General features: G+C 33.8%; 3 protein-coding genes across 3 annotated transcripts; 1 reads left to right on the top strand and 2 right to left on the bottom strand.

The window, feature by feature from the left end:
* Positions 1–1401: 1401 nt before the first annotated feature.
* Positions 1402–5352, top strand: LOC124826117 (protein WVD2-like 2). The gene is made up of 7 exons (XM_047298876.2): positions 1402–1645; positions 2796–3270; positions 3825–3910; positions 4126–4216; positions 4303–4374; positions 4546–4656; positions 4763–5352. The coding sequence occupies exons 2-7, from the start codon at positions 2800–2802 to the stop codon at positions 5066–5068; spliced, it is 1137 nt and encodes a 378-aa protein (XP_047154832.2). The 5' UTR covers positions 1402–1645; positions 2796–2799; the 3' UTR covers positions 5069–5352.
* A 915-nt stretch (positions 5353–6267) lies between these two features.
* LOC124826116 (uncharacterized) lies at positions 6268–7184 on the bottom strand. The gene is made up of 2 exons (XM_047298874.2): positions 7008–7184; positions 6268–6919 (listed from the first exon to the last, which is right to left on the bottom strand). Exons 1-2 carry the CDS (start codon positions 7086–7088, stop codon positions 6431–6433), a joined length of 570 nt encoding a protein of 189 aa, XP_047154830.2. The 5' UTR covers positions 7089–7184; the 3' UTR covers positions 6268–6430.
* Positions 7185–14623: 7439 nt separating this feature from the next.
* LOC124826113 (receptor-like protein kinase ANXUR2) lies at positions 14624–17356 on the bottom strand. Its single transcript, XM_047298870.2, has one exon. The coding sequence runs from the start codon at positions 17327–17329 to the stop codon at positions 14744–14746; it is 2586 nt and encodes an 861-aa protein (XP_047154826.2). The 5' UTR covers positions 17330–17356; the 3' UTR covers positions 14624–14743.
* Positions 17357–20484: the final 3128 nt, after the last annotated feature.

The following is a 20484-nucleotide window of genomic DNA, read 5'->3' as shown; positions in this document are numbered from 1 at the left end:
TGAGACCATGTTAGTGACATGGAATTTATCTTCAGCATGATTGTTGTAAGTGGTAAGTATGTGTCACAGAATTTGAGAAACTCGAACCTTGTCCACACCCATAGAAACATAGGAAGAGATTTGATGCCATAATTATAATGTTCACGAGTTAGAAATGAAAGTTACATTTAATCTGTCACGTGATTGTACAATGTTGTTCCACGGTAGCATCGAGTAGAAACATTGTGGTGAATTGAGTGAAGATGGTTGTAGCGGTTGGGTTGATGAGTATGCATCATTCTTACTACTCACTGGTAGTAGTTATTGGGTGACAGAACAAACCTTTATGTCTGGTCAAATGACAGACACGGTTATTAAATAAAGATGGAGAATAGAAATTTGGAAAGAAGAGAGAGAGGTAGAACAACAAACAAAACAACCCCACAAAAGAGAGGGGAAAAAGTAAAAAGAAGATTTTTTTTTTTATCCCTTCCTAATCCTACTCATCTAATTCGACCCAGATATTGTTGCTTAAACCTGTCCATGATTATGATGACTTTTAATCATTATCATTGTACTGTCAAATTGTCGCTTTACTTTCAAGAAAGAGGGAGAATACCCCAAACGATAAATTCATACTCCATTTCATAAAAGGAAATAGAATATAAACGTCTAAATAGTTTTGTTGCTTTTGTTCGCGAAGGTAAAACTCATTGAAATAAGCAATTGGTAGGAAGAATTAATTAGCATACCCGAATAGGATATTTATTCAAGTTTCTTAACAAGGTTGGATTATCATCTTAATCATGTAAAGTAACTTCACACTTTAATGAATGATATGGCATATAAAACTAGATTGAAGTTGATGTGAATGAAAATGCTTAATTCTAATGAAAAGAAACAATTCTCTCGTGTATTAAAGTGTAGTTCGTATACTTGTTTTTTAAAAACATATTCTAGATTAGTTATTCAACAACTTCATAACAGAAAATGCATTCCTTCTTTTGGACTACTTTTTTCTTTGCTTACAATTAATATCCTATAATCACGGTCTTATTCCTCATGATGTTGATACAATATCAATTTTAATACCGTGTGATTATTTTTTATGTAGAAAATTAGGAAAAAAGTTGTGTATTATTTTGGTGGAGATATTGGTCTACTAGCCTATAATTGTTTGGCTATATTTAGGCATATCTATAAGACCAAAGCATATACCTTATCTGTTGGATGACTAATATCATTCGTCTTCTCTTCCTTTTACTCTACATTTTAATTTTTATTTGACTTTAACCTCACTCTCAGTTAACGCCGTTAGATGTTCCGACAACCTACGGAGAAAAGTGTCTCGGTGAAAAATCGCCGTTAAAAACCAGAAAAGACCATCTATAAATAATGTTAAACCAACGAAGGAACATAAACGCAAATAGGAGGAGAGTGAGAATAAAAAAGAGAAAGGAGGTTTTTGATAAAGCAAAAGAATATTATTGAAACATAAATTTTGGACTTTCTTTGTATTTGACACCCACCCACAAGGAAATAAAACAAAACAAGCACACAACCAGAGACACACACGCAAAAGAGAGAGAGAGAGTAAGAGAGAGGGAGGAAAGAAGGAAGAAAGAGGAGGAAGAAGAAGGAGATCTTGTGAGATCAGGCCACAACTGTAAGCTACATTTCTCTCATTCTTTGCTGACTCTGTTCCCATTCTTGGTTTGCTTTTCTTTTGCTTTACAATGTGGGTGTCGATCTCTGTTGCACCTAACTCTGCTTCGCCCTACTGTGGAGAGATTTATCTGCCATTTCCACTCTTTTCTGCTTGTTTCTGTGATTTGTGATGTGGGCTTCTCCTTTCTTTGATCTTTCTTCTGATTCGTTGATTTTTATACTCGCCAGTGCTGGCTAGCTCCTCAGAACCTCTTCTTCTTTCACCGCCAACAGTTACCCTTCTCCTTTTCAAAATGGGGATATGAATATTGGCTCAAAAGTGGAATTCGATTTCCTTTTTACTTTTCCATGTTTTCGTTTGTTTATTTTAAGGCTTCTCATTTCTTCGGTTGATTTCTTCACTTGCCGGGTTTACTTAATTTCTTTTCTTTTCAAAAGCTTTAATTTTCCGGTTTCTCTGCTGACTCATCACACTTGTTACTGGTGAATTTAGTTGTTTGAATTAGTCTTTTTGCGTCTCCGTTTCTGTTCCTCCAGACAAAGGGAAACATTGTTTTTTTTATTTTTCGTTCACTTTATTACTCTACTATGTAAGTATATATATATTTCCTTACCTTTCATTTAAAGATCATATTGGAGTAGCTTTCTAATTTTCATTTTTGCTTCTTATGTGGAATTTTAGTTTTTACTTCTGAAAAAATATGCAGTTATGCCAGACCTTGAAATGTCTACTCTTGCCGTTTTCTCTCGTTCTACGTCAGAATCTGGAGGTTACAGGGCGGTTGATGAAAATTTCAAAATCACTAATTCCAATGAATCTATTCATATGAACAAAATTTTCATTTTTAACTGGATGCTCTCCTGGATCTGTTTATAACCCATTCAGAAGAAGTAGCTTCCTTTTACTATTTCTTTAATCTATATAAGGATATTTAACTAATCCCTTAATCTTTTACCTTCGTATACAGGACAGTGTACTAAGCTGACCTTAAACATATGAAGTGACTTTTTTATTTGGTTTATCGGGTGGCGTAACTCTGTTTTAATATGTGTAGTATTTCTTCAATTTTAACGCACATAGATGAAATTTCAGCATTAAATCTTTGTCTGAGTCTTGTGTCACTCATGCTGTAACTTAAATCCTGCAGTACCATGGGGAGAGAAGTTACAGGCATGCAAGTTGTGGACAAGAAGCCAAATGGTGTAGTACCAGCTTCCTATGGTAGTTCTAATGATAATGTATGCATTTCTCCTAAAATGGCAGCAGCTAAGGCTCAAGCAAAGGACCATGAGGTAAAGGAATGTACCATAGGTAATTCTTTTGTCGAGAAAAGCCATGAGAAGAAGGATGTTTTGAGTGCCAAAACAACGAACTGTAATACTGACTTGCCTGACGAGGAGATTGAGAATTCTGAAGTGCTCAAAATGGGTGACAGTATTAAGTTTAGCTCGCCTGCTGGAAAAGAGCATACTAGTCACTTTGTTACACATCCAACTGATCTGGTTACTGAAAGGCATGAATCTCACACACAGATTGTTGATACTGAAGCTGATGCAAATGGTCTGAATTTGTCATCAAACACTAACAACATGCACTCACCTATCTCATCAAAGAATTCACAGGTAATTGATGGTCCTGCTTGTTGTTATGCCATCACATGTTGATGTTGAAGAATGAACCACTTCAATCCATACATACTCATATAACTTAGCCAAGGATGTATTTAACCTGGTGAATGCTATGCATATATGTTATTAATAGGTTGTTTCCAGTTTTACTTAGAATTACAGACCAAGGATCTTCATTTTGTTTTAGAACATGCTTGTTTGTGCGAGATATATTTCTTTCACAGAGGTTTAATTTCTCAACCCTCTGCAATTCAAACAAGAAAGCTTGCCAAAGGAATCTTTTTAAATCTCGAAATGAAGGTAGTTTATGGTATTAAAAATTTGAGACGTATATATGCATTGGATCAATTTCAAGTCTGTTAGATCTTGGGAAACTCATAATACCATGTCAAAGAAATACATGAATGGTTTATTTTGTATGCATTGCTAATTTGTTAAGGTTTTCTGTTAATAGACTTCCTATTTATATATTTTGACGTTTGTCAGGATGCTTTGCAACGTTTTATTTTTCTGTTTGAGTCGCTAACAGAAAAGTTCCATTTTTTCAGCCAAACTCACCTTTTTCATCGAGCAAGCCTTTGCAACATGATAAGAAGAACTATGATGATGAAGATAATTGGTCTATTGCTTCCTCGTATCCTCTAAACATGGATATTTTGATGATTTATTGTTAAACAGAGCAAGTTTTACCTACAGTTGCAGAATCTTTTGGCATGTGACACTTCGTTCTTGTACAGTCTAAAACATTTATAACATAATGAATTTCAGTGAGATTTCTTTTCTTATTTTGAAACCATCCAAACAATACGGCTGTTACTTTATCAAATGTTCCTTGACCACAAACACTAGTGCTATGTCTATGCGCACAGCCAGATCTAAGGTGACTCTCGGTTCAGCCCCTACATTTAGGTGCTCTGAACGTGCAGAGAAACGGAGGGAGGTATTGATTGACTGACAAGTTGACTCTTGTATATAATTCGAAACAGAGGATTGTTCCATGTTGATATTATTATTTTATGTATCCAGTTTTATCTGAAGTTGGAGGAGAAACATCGAGCTCTTCGAGAAGAGAAAAACCAGTACGAGGCAAGGCTAAAGGTACTGTCGTTATCTTGTAGTTGCATTATACACTGTTATTTAAAAGTTCTTATCTTTCTGTTTCCTCTTCGAACTACAAGCATCACCCTCATCCCTTTTACCAAAGCCTGGATTACTTGTTTTATGTTTACCCCCCCATGTAATCTTTTGCGCATTGAATTGATATGATAGGAAGAGCAAGAAGCAGCCATCAAGCAGTTGAGAAAGAATTTGGTAATCAAAGCAAATCCAGTACCAAGTTTCTACTATGAAGGGCCTCCTCCTAAGACTGAATTAAAGAAGGTATTTTGGCCTCTTTCTATGAATATTAAACAACCATAACAGTATTTATGGTTCTTTTAATTTGGATGAGAAATATATGAACTGGGTTTGGTTTGGTGAGTGACAGCTGCCACTGACTCGACCGAAGTCACCAAAACTAAGTCGGAGAAGGAGCTTTGGGGATACTGTGAACTCATCTCCAGAAGCCTGTAGTCGAGCGCGTCACAGCACAGGAGGTGGAGGTCACATCAAGAATGGTTCCAATGCCCCTTTCCCTCACAAAAACAACATTCGACGCAATAGCAACAGCAACAACAACAACAACAACGGCGTTTGCAAACCGAAAGAACGATCGAAAATGGATAAGGAAACAAAAACGGCTCCTCCCAACATCACAGACCGTGCAAATGCAGACATATCAGTTCAATCATGACCGCTGAGACCAAAAAAGGCTTCATCATTTTCTTTTCACCCGGACTGACTTTTGTGACTTGCGGTGTATATGTTTTGTAACTTATATTGCTACACTACCTTATTATGTCTTCTTATATAATGATGAGAGTTATTGATGTAATATGTTTTGTACCAATGTATGAATTTTCCCCAGAGACTAGTCCTCCCGTTTTAAATATAATTTACCTTTCTCAAGGACTAGCATCAGGGGTGTCTGAGTGTTACACGGTTGCATCTATTACACGGTTTCACATTTTGATTTCTTCTTGTAAATCTCTTGTACGCTGTTAGTTTTGAATTTTTCCAACAGGGCCTAGGATTCCGAAGAAAAACTAAGAACACGTGAATGAATTTGGGAAAGTATTTCCATTCGAAGTTATTAAAGAGAATATCACTAAGAGAATCAAGATGTACTTCTGGCACATTATCTCCCACATCGGATAAGACTATGCACTGGAGGTTGGACGCCGTGAATAATAACTAATAATAAGGCCAAGCTTTTCTATTGTACAAATCTAAGCTTTCATATCATTAATAAATCAATCAAATATATACATTTGTCATATTTATATTACTGAAGGATCATTACTTATTTTATAAAATTATTTCTAACACAGAACAGTAATGTTCAAATTAGAAATAAACATTTGATGTTAAAGGAAAAGCCACTTAAAATATGTTATAAATAAAAATATTATAATTAATAATATATTAACAATTAGAAAAATTAAACAGTCTTTAAATTCATTTTCTGTAAAACTTTTAAAATTTGATTTCTAAACTGATAAAGTAAACAGGTTGGGCTCATTCAACCATTGTTGGTCCAAGTCATTTCAGCCACTCAATTGAAACCATAGAAGCTCATCATCTTTTATAATTATAATTTTATCCCCCTACTATATTAAAATCTCAAATGAAAGTAAATGCAATTCAAATAATGAATAAAAAAATGTAAGAGTCTTCAAATTATTCCATCTATTCATATTCCACAATATTCCTCCAATTCATGCATGACAATAGAAGACAAATTGAAAGAATTATCTCAATCACACGACAATTTCTTAGAAATTCACAAACATCTTATCAACACAAAACACAAGCCAATGCTGTAAGGAGCAACTATAATGATCAAGAAAAAGAAAAATGCAATCCAATTGACAATAGGAGAGTAAACCAATATATGAATAATGAAGAACTGTATTCAATGCAAACGAGAACTCTTTCTAACAAGAAAATTTACATCAAATACTCTCTTTCTAACAATATACCAACCTATACTAGGATTTCATCTGAAATAGATAACACTATAACATCAAATCAAAACCCATGCCACTCCATTTTTTCACTTCTTGGTCTTCTTGGCTGGAGATTTCACGCTCTTGGGTTTCTTCACCACACTCTTGGGCTTCTTCACCGCTTTTACGGGAGTCTTCTTGGCAGACTTGGCAACAACCTTCTTGGCAGGCTTAGCCTTGGGCTTGACAGCTACAGCAGCAGTCTTAGCCTTGGGCTTAGACACGGGCTTCTTCTTAGGAGCAGGCTTGGGCTTAGAAGCAGCCTTGGTGGTGGTCTTGGTAACAGACTTGGGCTTTTTAGGAGCAGCAACACCAACCTTAGCAGAAGGAGCAGAGACAGGTTTAGTGGGTGCAAGTTTAAAGGAGTTTTTAACCTTGACAAGCGTGCCAGCAGCAACAGATTTCTTGAGCTGAATGAGTACAAGTTTCTTGTAGGTTGGTGGCAACTCCTTGTGCTTCCCTTCGATGAACTTCGTTATCGCATATTGGCTTGAACCAGTTCTCTCCTTCAGACTCGTAATAGCCTCCGATATCATCTTCAACACACAAAAATTCATAAATAAACAAACTGAAATAAGATAAGAGCGTGAGAATAATTGAATTGAAAAAATCATTGAAAAGTACCACGGCAAAGGTAGGGTGAGAGAGGTGTTTCTTGGTGGTCGCAGCTGTTTTCTTAACTTTGGGTTGCGCTGCGGTAGACATGGCTAAACTGATGCTTAAAGAAAATAGAAGAAATAACGGTTGCGAAATAGAGATAATAGGTCAAAGAGAAAACTCGGGATGATAGAAAATTGGGGGTGTAAAGACATTTATATAGAGCAGTGAGAAAGAAAAAATCGGTAGCTCTGATTGGTGGGAAGGAGGTTCACTCGGATTCACTATGTTTTGCTTTGTTTAAATATCCACCTTTGGATTCGTTACTATCTACGGTTATTAATTTAAGTCACATGGATCGTAGCGCTTTAACTTTTTTTCCATCTCTAGCCACAATTTTTAGTTTTTGGGGGGTGGGTGTGTTTTTTTGTGGTTTTCATTACTAAATAAGATGTGAATTTTTACACTGATTTTAATGACATTTTTTGCATCTTAGTTTTGCAACTAATTCTTAATTGAATTTTCTAATTGAAATCATTGTCGTTGTTTTGCAAACGGTTTAATTATGAATGGTTGGGTGAAATCCCCATCAAGGATTACAGTGGACTAGGGGGAGTAGAGATAATATCTACAAGTATTGTGTAAAACATACTTGATTTTTTTCTTTTTTTATAATTATTTACTGATATTTGTAAGCTTAAGGAATAAATTATTTTGTCAAAAATATATCATGTAGATGGCATCGTTAACATATATGTATATTACTTTTTGCATTCAAGAAATATCTACAAGATATTTAGAAATAATATCTTTTGAAATTTAAATATATATATATATATATATATATAAATATTATCTTTATATTATATTTATCTTTTAAATTTAATTAGTTTGTTATTATTTTTTATTTATATTTTCAGTTTAGTCTATATTTTTTATTATAAATAAAGAATATGTGTATATTTCATACATAGTTTTTACCATATTGATTTTGGTATCTAAAGGAGTCTAAGGTTCTTTTGAAGAAAAAAAATTATGTTGTATCTGTTATTACACGATGTCATTCTCTACTGTCGTCGTCTACTGCAACCACTATGGAAGTTCTAGTTTTAACTGATAATCACATGGTTTTGATTGTCTCGACTAGACGACCACCATGTCGTCAACGACGCCTTCATTGGAGGTCTTACACGCTCTCAACACCTTTTGAAGTTGTGGATTTGTTCCCTTTTTTCGTCATGCACGATGACATGATAATAGCAATCCAGCGTATAGGTCCCTTGTTTTCCTCTTTCAGGTTCATCGTGCGTTGTCGCACGTCCAGTCTCCTCTCATGGAACTATTCAAAGCATTGAAGTTGCTCTTTTTCCTTTTTCAGGTGTCTTGATTGAAGAATCTTGGATTTTTAAAGTTTCTCTTTCTTGTTCATCCATGGCTTATCATCGTCGTCGTTTCTTCTAACCTCCCTTTTATCACCATTGTGTTTGAATCGTCCATATATGTTTTTTCTTCCATGAAAAATATGGCTTTTGTTACTTTATTTATAGTCGTGGTGGCTATCCAACAATTACCTCTTTACCCATTGGATGTTAATAATTCATTCGTTGACGACAATTTGCAATAAGATATTTACATGGACCAACCAAAAAGACTCCCCCTGAGCAACAAATTTGGGAGGTTGCTCCATGTAAATCTCTTGCTGCAAACTGTCCTTAAGGAATGCATTATTGACATCTAGTGGATAAAGATGTAATTGCTGGAGAGTCACCATGGCTCTAAATAAAGTAACAAAATCCTTCTTTTCCATGAGAGAAAAAACATGGTCAAAAGCAATGGTGTTGAAAAGGAGATCAGAAGAGACGATAATGGAAGAAGCCATGGATGAACAATAGAGAAAAATCATAAAAATCCAAGATTCTCCAATTAAGGTACCTAAAAAAGGAAAAAGAGCAACCTCGATGCTCTCAATAGTTTTATGAGAGAAGACGGACGTGCGACAATGCATAATGAACCTGAAAGAGAAAAGCAAGGGACCTTGACGCTCTAAATTGCTACTAGACATGACACCATGCACGACAAAAAAATGAGATCCACAACTTTAAAAGGTGTTAAGAGCGAGTGCGTAAAAGCTCTAATGAAGGCGTCGTTGATGACATGGTGATCGTCTGATCGAGACGATAAAAACCATGTGATTGTCAGTTGAATAGACGATGGCGGTAGACAGTGACATCGTTGCCGGCAACGATTGGTGTAGTGACAGAGGAAACAAAAAACATTTCCTCAAAAAATCGTCGTTCTAAATACTATGATATAGTGAAAATTATGTATAAGATTAATCTTCTTTGTGTTAAATATACACAAAAGTTTTTTATTTATAATAAAAAAAGTAAGGACTAATCCTAAAATATAAATAAAAAATAATAAACTAACTAAAAATATAAAATAAAGATAATATATTTAACGTATGAATTATATCAAAATTATAGGTGTTAATTATCATGATAGGCACGAGGAGTTTTGATATTATAATTGGAGTGCTATATTTAAGTTTAAATATTACTATTTAACTGTTTGAAGAAACGTTCACTCACATAAAGATGTTAAGAATATAAGAAGTTTAGTCTACTTGATATGTTATTCTCACAAGAATTACATATGATAGTCACCTTTGGTTACATAGAAAATGAACGTACTCTGTCCATACCCCCACAAATAAGATTTATGACTTTTGTATTACAAATTCACTATCATATATCTTTAAAATTAAATAATTATTTTAAATGAAATAAAATTTATGACTTCAGTTGTTAAAAACCTACTTTTTTATATTTTTTATTTTTGATTTAGTGTTTCAGTCTTTTAACCGAAACAAAATCTTAACCATTTTATTTTGGTTTATAACTACGATAAAAATACATCATTTTTTATTTTGTCTTAACGTGTTTTAATTTTTAAACAGTTATAAAAAATCATCGTTGTCATATTTCTTCTCTATATTAATATAATAAATCACAATTCTTTTAAAAATAAATATTTGAATCTAAAAGGATTTTAAAAAACAAATAAAAGATCACATTTCATATCCTTCGTATTTTTCACACTGAAATTTCCTTTTAGAAAAACTAGTATGAGACCCGTAGTATATACGGATTGGATGTTTCCTTTTTCTTTTTATAATTAGTAATTTTATAATTTTTTTACGAATTATAATTATTTCTAATTTTTAAATGCAATGTTGAAATAGAAAGTTTAATAATATAATTATTATTACACTTGATTAAATAATTATTAGATGAACATTTAATTATTACAGTTTTTTTATAATAAATAGATGTAATATCAGAATATAAAGTTTAATCTTTTTAAAAAATAATTAAATAATTATATTATTATATTAAAATATTTTTTTAGTAGATATTAGGACATTAAAATGTATAATAATAATTAATAATTAAATTGATGCATGATTATTAATTTAAAAAATAATTTTAAGTAATGTTTAAATAAATGAATAATTGAAATGAATATTTATTGTAGTTAGATATTAAATGTAATAGTTATTGTATGTTGAATACAATAATCACTATAATTTTTATAATGAAAAATATAATTATTATAACAAATATAAACTATAAAGCAACAATAAAATAATATGAATTATTGTTACAAAATTTGAAATATAAATTTAGTATGTAAACGCATCAACTTAAACATGATGATAATAATATGTTAATTTTTTCAATTACATTACATTATATTTAGAAAATATATCCTAGAAATTAATGTGTTATTATATATTTGATATACATGTATAGTTGTGAATGTTGTGTTGGAAAAGATCGATTATATATAATCATGGTTGCAAAATAATAAAAAGAAATTTTTGTATTTTTAATATAACATATATTTGTAGACCAGTTATTTTTTTTATTTGACATTTAATATTTTTAAATATATAAATTAAAATATATTCTAAATAGTAAGATGTATAATAATAATAATAATAATATGAAATTATTATATGATTAAGAATGTACATAATTTTTTGGGTAACATGATAATAGATAATTGAATAAAAGGAGGCGAGGCAGTGACATTAACGGCCGTTGTAATGGCGACGATGGACGAAGGGGGAACCTGTTCGCCGCCTTCCATTGAGAGAAGAAACTCTCCCCGCCTTATATTTCGGTCTTTTCTGTCTCGACAGACAATTTATTCTCTCTTTCAAAATTAATCTAAAATTCTAAAATTGCAGCAGAGAAAAAAACATGAAATAGAGAGAGAGAAAGAGAGACAAACATTGAAGAGAGAGAAAGCGATTTCCCAAGGATTAAAGGCATTCTGTTTGTAAGCAGAGAGGAGAGGGAACCTGTGGTGGTTCTGATTTGGGGGATTTTTGGCGAAGCCCCTATGTATTTTTGGCGAGTAATAAAAAAAACGCACTCAAAGAGAAATGAAGCAACAAAGTTTTATTACAGTAAAAAGAGAAAAGAAGCAACAAAGTTTTACTACAGTAAGAATTATCAGAGCACACAAACTTTTTGAAGAAAAAAAAAACAACGCAAAAAAAAAAGTAGGAAGTAAGCAACAACAGCATTGGATGAATCACACAAAGAAAAAGCACTAGTGAGGGAAAAATCGACTTATTGGAAATTCTATTATTAAATCCCATTTCAGAAACCCTATTATTAAAATCTAATCTTTTAAGAAATGTCACGTATAAAGCTTTCAGCATGTCAAGTCTAAAAATTTCACGTCAATCTTCCACTTCATTAAAAACTTAACTCCGTTAATTAACTTTGACGACACAAGCCCAATTGATTCAAATTAACATTTTTTAGAACTAAATTGAAAATTTTAATAAAACGGGAATTGAACCAGGAAAAACCCACAAAATTTTAATTGAGTTTTATTACTATTAAGTTTTGGGTTTATATTATATATAGTATATATATATGGTAAGGATAAAAAGGCATGATAATATAATAAAAGTTAATAATTTAATTATCATATAGTAAGAAGTTCTAAAAACACTTTTATACAGATTATTGGGTTTGACAGATAAAAAAAAATGGAATATTAAAATGAAATGAAGGGTGCATTTTTCTTTTTTGGTGGTCATAACGTGCATCTACCAGCACCAACTGATAAGAAGTTTTATACAGATTATATACGATTTGGACTTTATATTTTATGTTTTTTTAGTTCTGCTTTTTAGAAATATATTTAACTATCATTTATATTTTATAACTCATGATAAATTTATTTTTTATATTCTATAAGTCACGTTGATAAAGGGATATAAAGCATTTAAAATAACCATGAAAAAGATTGACTGTTTGTTACAAAACATTAAATTAAAACATAAGAATGAACTAAGTAAAAAATTTAACATGAAAAATTATAATAGATTCAGTTACACCAAACAGAAACTGAAACACAACACAAACTTGCAAGAACATTTCTCAAATGTTCCCTAAGTTTAGTTTAGAAATTTAAGTGTGAGTTTAAGTCTTATATTGCATTGAAATAAAAAAATAAAAAATTATATAAAGATAATTTATTGTCTTAAGATTTTGGTTAGAGAGTCGTGTCAATCCTTTACGTGATTGGATTTAGATTTGATTAGATTTAGATCTGATTGGTGTTTGTATCTACCCGGTGAATCTCCTCGTCAATAGACCCAATGGATGGCTTACAACCATTATCCAAATGTTGGAGTGACATCAAATCAAATTCTTAACATGAATATATTGAAAGAGTCGATATAGATGGCTTACAACCATTATGCAGTTTTCTTCAATTTCTCTATTAGCACTCCATTGAACACCTCCATTCTATAAGGATTACATGCTAGTGATCTTGCATATCCACCGATTGCAACTTTGGAACGATAAAAGACTCTAGGCCAAGCTAACTCCCTTTGCTTCAGTCAGAACATAACATCAATGAACACCATCGTGCAATCCTGAGTTCATGATCAGTGTCTGGGATTGTGCCTTCTGAGAAGTACTTCTCCAACAGATTTTGAAACCCTTCATCCCTCAGAGAATCCAATCCTAGATAGTTTTGTGTTTCATTCCAATAATGCCCGTTGAAAATGCCTGTGATCCTAAGGGTCTTTCGGGTTTGAAAAGTTCATTTCAAATCTCCAGGGGACAGAATATATTTCAGGCAATTCTAGGACAAAATTGAGCATGTTTGTCAACGTGATTTGAAGAAAATCCACCTATTCTTCAAATATATAACTTGGATTGTAGAAAACAGTGAACAAACTTCTACTGGCTGCGACATGAATTAGAGCCATTTGTTGCATTACATAGAGACTTTTCATGCTTTCACATCTTACATTTTTCTGACCTTTATGTGTACAACTTTGTATTCATTTGTTTGTGTTTTACAATTTTGCTTGTTTGTGTTCATTTGTTCTAGATTGCTTGTTTGTTGGTGTTTCTGACATTTATAGGTTTTGACTTGCATTTCACATTCATAAGACCTAAATTTTAGGCTTAAAATAAAAAAATAAGCAAAATGGCAACACACGTAAATTTTTGTTTGATTTATATGCGCCAGAGATGAATTTATATCTAGTATTAAACCTAAATTTACATTTCTTACAATTAAGTCTGATTTGTGTCAGAGTGTAAAAAACTTGTAATATCATAAGTAAAATATCTTTTCTGTTTTAATGACTGCTCAAAAGATACAAAAATTCTATTGAAAGAATTTCACTTGACCACATGGTTTGCCACAATGCATTGTTACCAGAAATGGTTGGCAATTCACCAATAATGGGTTCAAACAATTACTGTAATAACTCAACATAAAATATCGAGTTTCATCCGTGGAACCTTCACAAACTAATGGTCAAGCAGACAGCCAACAATATCATATTACAAGTTGAAGAACAACGAACAAGCCCAAGGTCTTGAGGTTGACAAAATACCAATTATACTATCGTAATACCATCACCCTACTGAATCATTAACAAAGGAAATATCATTTTGATTAACATATAGATAAAATGTTACGATCCTAGTTGAGCTTAGAGAAGCCAAACAAAATTTTCAGCAATGACGCCAACTTGAGAGTCGAGCCTGATCTCTTATATGAGGCATGAGAAGAAGCTCGAGTAAGACAAAAAGTTGCATAAAAATAAGGTTGCACGATGTTATAATATGCACATCAAAGAGCTGGTTTTTCATAAAGGAAACTTATTTGACGTTAATTCGACGAGGTAAGAATAGTCAAACATGAAGGTAAACTGACACCAAATTGGGATGGTTAATTAATATCGCATAGTGGATTCAATTCAGAATGGAAGATATAAACTTGAAGAATCATGAACATGAATGCAACACGTTTAAAGGTGTTTACAATTAGAATATTATAACTAAAAAATAAGTACTCATTTTTCTTAGTTGAGATTACCTTCCTAAATTGGATTTATTGAGTAAAATTTTAACTTTTCAAGATGTAAATTGTTTATATAAACGATCACTTATCAGACACTGCTGATTTTTCAGACGACAGAATACTGATCATTCAGATATATTCAGCCATATAATATACCTAATAACAAGCAGGGTGAGCTTGCTTTTACTGTCTTTCTGTACAACGAGTTGCTATTGGGCTATAGACAATCAGACTTAGTGAGCTATTTAAAGGGACAACTGTAGAAGAAACTGTGTACAGTGTACTCTAAAACAAACGCTAAAAGCTGGTTCTGTAATCCTGAACCCGTCTTCTATAGTGGTTTATGTTCATCGTCCTGTTGGATTGGCAATTTGAGAGAAGATGACAGCAGAGCTACCATTACCGGAGTCTTGGCTAAGCCCTTTCTCGCTTTCAAGGCTGAGGTTTTTGTAATGAGCTGCCCTGTTGTCTTCCAAGCTTACTTCTGAGAACTCACCTTCGTCCCGACCTGGAGCAGTTGAACCATCTGTGTTTTTTTCCAAGTTGAGAGCGAATTCGAGATTCCACAACAAGTCATTCATGGAGGGTCGTTCGAATCCATTATCAGATACACACTTCTCAGCTGTATCAGCAAACTTGGTCAAACTTTCAGGGTTCATCTTCCCTTTGATGCTGGGGTCAATGATGTCCTCAAGGGTTCCTTTTCTTTTGTTGTACAATGCCCATTCCGCAAGGCTTACCTGTTCCTTCGGAAGGTTAGGGTTGAGAGCAGGCCTTGCACAAAGGGCCTCAAACAGCACCACCCCAAACGAGTACACATCAGACTTCTCAGTCAACTGTTGCCTCCTGAAATATTCGGGATCCAAGTATCCAAAGCTACCCTTCACCACTGTACTAATATGACCTTGATTCATGTTTGGACCTGTTTTGGACAGTCCAAAATCTGAAACCTTGGCAACCCAGTTTTCATCAAGGAGAATGTTGGTTGTTTTGACATCTCTGTGAATGATGGTGTATTTTGCTCCAGTGTGAAGGTAGTGAAGGCCTCTTGCAGCTCCTATGCAGATCTCCAACCTCTGCTTCCATGTTAGCAGGTCTAATGGCTTGTTTCCCTTGTAAAGGTGTTCCCTCATGGTGCCAAGAGCCATGTAGTCATAAACCAGACACATCTCATCACCCTCCTCGCAAAAACCAATCAAGGACACCAAATGCTTGTGTCTCAACTTGGACAGCATCTCAATCTCTGTCTGAAACTCGTTCACTCCTTGTTCTGATTGCGGGTTCGATCTCTTGATTGCAACTTTGAATCCATTATCAATAACACCCTTATAAACCTTTCCAAACCCTCCCACCCCTATCACGTTAGATTCATCGAAATTCTTGGTTGCTTGCTTCATATCATGTAAGGAGAAATAGCGGCACAATCCTTGAGTCATGGCTGTTAGGTTGGAATGGCCCACACTCTTCCCTGATCCTGAGGATTTGGTGCCTGCTGTGTGCGAATGGCCATAAAGAGGCAGCCAGCTGGACGTGCCAGTGTACGTCCCCGGAGCTCTCTTTTTCTTTTGCCGACGAGCAACAACAACTATTGCAGCCACCAAGGCAAAACCTGCAGCACCCCCAGCAGTGCTTATAACAAAAGTCCTACTAGTCTCATGTTTTCTATGGAAAGTATTTGACTTGTGTTCATGTTGAACCAGCATTTCAGAAGGCTGGGGATTGGGACCAGACAGGTCTGTGTCATTGAGCTTGAACACCTCCACCCCATTGAGTAACGCGTCATAAAATTCTGGCTTTGATTCATTTGCAGGGTGCAAAGCAAGCCAGAGTTGATCATCACCTGGTTGATCTTTCACATATAATACATAATCCTTGTACGTTGGCACTCCTTGACCTCCTGACCACCCAATCACATCAGCAGCAGTCTCCGCTGTGCGGTTGTTGATGTAGATTTTGAAAACAATCTGATTTACTTTGGAATAGTGATATTCGCAGAAATGCAACCGGGTAAGATACATAGAAGCCGGGTCAACTTGGAATATCCATGTGAGATTGTAGCCCATGTTGACATCCTTATTGGTTCCCATGGATCGGGAAGTGGAGTAGATATCGACAGGAGCAATGGACTCTGGCTGAGTTTTGTAGTCGATTTTTTCTTCCTTGGTAGCTTGGTTGGTGACACCAGTGGCAGAACCATAAATATAAGGCGTATCATCGTACCACGTTCTGGATAGACCAGAATCATTATTTGGAGCGATGTATTGTCCTCCAACGTTTAACCTGAACATGGTCTGAAAATGCATAGTCTTGGTATCCATGGTTTGGTCATCGAAACCCAACAAGGGAGCCTCGTCAAACAACTCAGGCATTTCGATGAGCTGAATCCCATTAATAAAAGCAAAAGCTTTATCGTGCTTGTCAGAGGGCGTGAAGGTGACGGTGAGAGTGTCGGAATCCAAAGGCGCAAGGGAATACTCTCGGTCGAGGTAGGCCTGTGAGAGGGCTTGGCACGTGACGGAGGCGCTGAAGTTGGAAAGAAGCTTGAGGCCGTTTGCGGTGACGGAGAAATAAGAGTCAACGGGGTCGAAGGTGTTGTAAGAGGAGGGGTAGAAATGGAGCCTGAGCCAGTAACGTTTGTCACCTTGGATGGGGAACTTGTAGGATGCTTTGCTGGTGAAAATTCGTGCAGTCATATATGGAACCTCGGACAAAAGCGAAGGGTCTTGGAAAGAGGCTTTGAACGTGAGGGTGTTATTCTCTGAGAGGTACTTCTCATCGGAGCTCCATTGTCTACCGTCGCTGTCTTTGGCACCGCTTTTGTCCAACCCACAGCTCAACATCAAGGAATCGCTGCCACCTTTGTCGGAGGAGGATGCGGCGTTTAACAAGACGGGGAAACAAAAGAGCAGCAAGAGACTCGCGCGGATGTGCATGGTTGAAGCAGGGAATTGAATGAAAAGGGGAAGATGAAGGATGAGGCGTACAGGAAAAGATTTTGCTTTGTGGCGTGATAAGTGAGGAGCCAAAAAGGTGAATAAAAGGTTTGCTTTTTTCCGTTTTCCTGTACGCCAGAAACTAACAACAAACGGTTTTGGATTGGTGTTTGTTCTATGTGATGGAAACGATGGTTGCAACACTATTCCACCATCGCCGTCGTGGATCGTTCATGCTGGTGTAAAAGTTAAACCTGGATTGGTGGAACCGGACCAAACCAGGCAGAGAAACACAACACGGGCCTGAATTTTATTATTTAATATTATTTTCTTTACGAGTTACTATGGTCTGGTTTGCTCCAGAATTCAGATTTCGGAAGTTTTTTTTTCGTTGCCCTCTTCGGAACCGACGATAGAGAGTGAGAATCGTATTTGATCTTTTAGGGGTTGCCACATTTTCTTAATCCTACAAGGGCGACTATGAGCTATTTTTAGCATTCCATTTCCATTCAATTTTGGAGTGATCTCCAACAACAGAAAATCTCCAACAACAGAAAATCATTGCTTTTATATAATTTTATTTTTAATTAAAAGAGATTGATTAAATAATATACAAAACCTGTTTTTTCATACCAGTTTAATATTGATAATCCACGTATTACGTTCCAAGTGTATTGCCACTTAAACATAGAACAATTACTTTACATCTTTCCGTCTGATCCAACTTTTGTATGATAACCTATATTTAGAAAATTTCAAAATTAGTCAACTTTTATCCTGTCTAATTATGACGATGACAGAGAACTCATATTTAGTATAGGAAAAAGGTTCTTTGATATAATTTCACAATCATTTGACATGGTAAAAGAATTACAAAAATAACTTTTTATACCTGTAAACAAAAATGAAAATAGTAAAAAATTAGACCAAATAATTGTGATTGTTTTTTGGATGTTTAAATATTATTATTATTTAGCATATTAAATAAAAAATAAATGATTAAATCTTCTGCCACAATGATTATTAATCTAGTATCAGTTTAACGGGTAAAAAAAAGAAAAAAATTTCAGGAGATCATAAATTATAACTAAAATTGAACAGAACAAAGGTTAAGTATTGTATAAATAAATATTGGATTTGTATATAAATTGTTACATGTCTTTACTTCTACTAATTTATTGTGTAAGAAAATGGATTTGAAAGTAATTAAGATTTTCTTCACGATGTTTGAAAGCAAATGAAGCTACCAATTTGTCCATATGATTGAAATTTTCATTTATACTTATGGGAGAAGATATGCAATAAATTATTGTTGTATGAAAATGAAGAAACTACATTCTCCTTCACCTTGCCTAAAAATTAAAAAATATATATAAAGATGTCTCTCTTGAAATTCATAAGAGATGAACATCTCAAAATTCTACAAAAGACAAATACATCTCTTTTGAATCACACAAGAAATAAAGAAACACTTTATTGGAATCCAAAATGAATTAACACTTCATTTGAATCACATAAAGAATGAACAATTTCTCATAATAATAGTAGCAACACTTAATCACACAATAGTTCACTTGGTAAAAGTTATCGCTTTATTCACACTATGTTTTTTAAAACCTTTCCACAAAGAGTTCTCAAATACTCATATTTCTCTAAGTTTTATGTTTTTAAATGAAACTCCACCGCTTTATTTATAGAAGTCATTTTTGAAGAGTTAAGTTACTGTTGATAATCTATCACATAAATTTTTAAAAACATTTTCTCGATGTGATAATCAATTAAGAGAAGTAGATAATATATTATCACGAAGTCTTTTGTGAGAAAGTGTATTTCATTTGAATAATCGATTATCAATAGTGATTAATCAATTATCATGGTGGTTTTTATGAAAAATCAAATTTTATTTGAGTTATGTCTTTTGACTCTTTCTACTAATTTAAATAAGATACATAGATTACAAGAGTTCAAAAAGCTAAACTTTAAGTCTTTAATTTATCTCTTGAATCCAAACATTTTTTTAAGTTTTTAACCCTCTTCCATAAGTTATCAATGATCAAAACTTTTTATTGAAGCAAGATGTTCATCTTCTTCTTTTATCAACAATCTCCATCTTATTGATGATGATAAAAAAAACTTGTGATATGTCTTTTTCTTTATCAACAACTTAAGAAAAAATAATAGCTAACCTATAAAAGAAGAGAAATAAATATTTTTTCTCTTTTTTAAATAGAAGTTACTACCAATATCAACATAATCATATATCTCTCCATAAAAAACAAGTTATCACATTATACACAAATATAGCTTTCTATTTTTATCATAATAAAAAAGAATAATTAAAAATAAAAACTCCCTACAAAGATGAACTCCCACTATGTAATATTATATATATTGTAAGGTGAGATTTGCACCCCACTTATATATTATAAATTGACCTTTTCTTTAGTTGATGTGAGACTTCCAACACACCCACTGAGGTATAGACATCTCGTGTGTGATAGTCGAAATTGGGTGGTTCGATAATGGCCCGATGGCGGGTGGAATAGAAGAATAGAATGTCCACTTAGAACTCGCTAGGATAGACTCTAATCATGGCTCTGATACCATATTAGAAAGTGGGTTTTAAGCCTAACTCAACCCCACAAAACCGGCTTGTAGGGTGAGGTTTGCACCCACTTATAAAGTATGAATTGACCTTATCTCTAGTCGAAGTGGGACTTCCAACACCCCCCCTCACACCGAGGTATATACATCTAGAGCGTGGGATTAGACATTTTTAATGGGTGGTGTGATAGCGGCCCGATAACAACCATGACTCTCCTAACTCTAAAACTTTTAGGAATTCAATGAAGATTTTTCTTTTCAAATCATAAACATTTTAGAAAAAATATATACATTACTTAGAAATTAAATGGTTACAATCAGGTTGAATAAAATTGAATAAAAAAATTAATTATTTACCGTACCAAATAAATGTAATAATATAATGTTATATATTATAGTCTTGTGAGCAATATTCTTGCAATCTTAAAACCTTTTTTTTCAAGTTAAAAAAAACTAAGTTTTCAGGATATTTTTTTAGTTTAAACCCCTTTAGTTGTCCATATTTATGTGGGTTTTTTCCATTTTGATCCCAGTTTTATTAGAATATCCAA

Source organism: Vigna umbellata, chromosome 8, assembly GCF_029865625.1.
Source record: "Vigna umbellata cultivar VRB3 chromosome 8, Vumbellata_1.0, whole genome shotgun sequence".
NCBI lineage: Eukaryota > Viridiplantae > Streptophyta > Magnoliopsida > Fabales > Fabaceae > Vigna > Vigna umbellata.
This window is presented reverse-complemented; position numbering and strand designations above follow the sequence as displayed.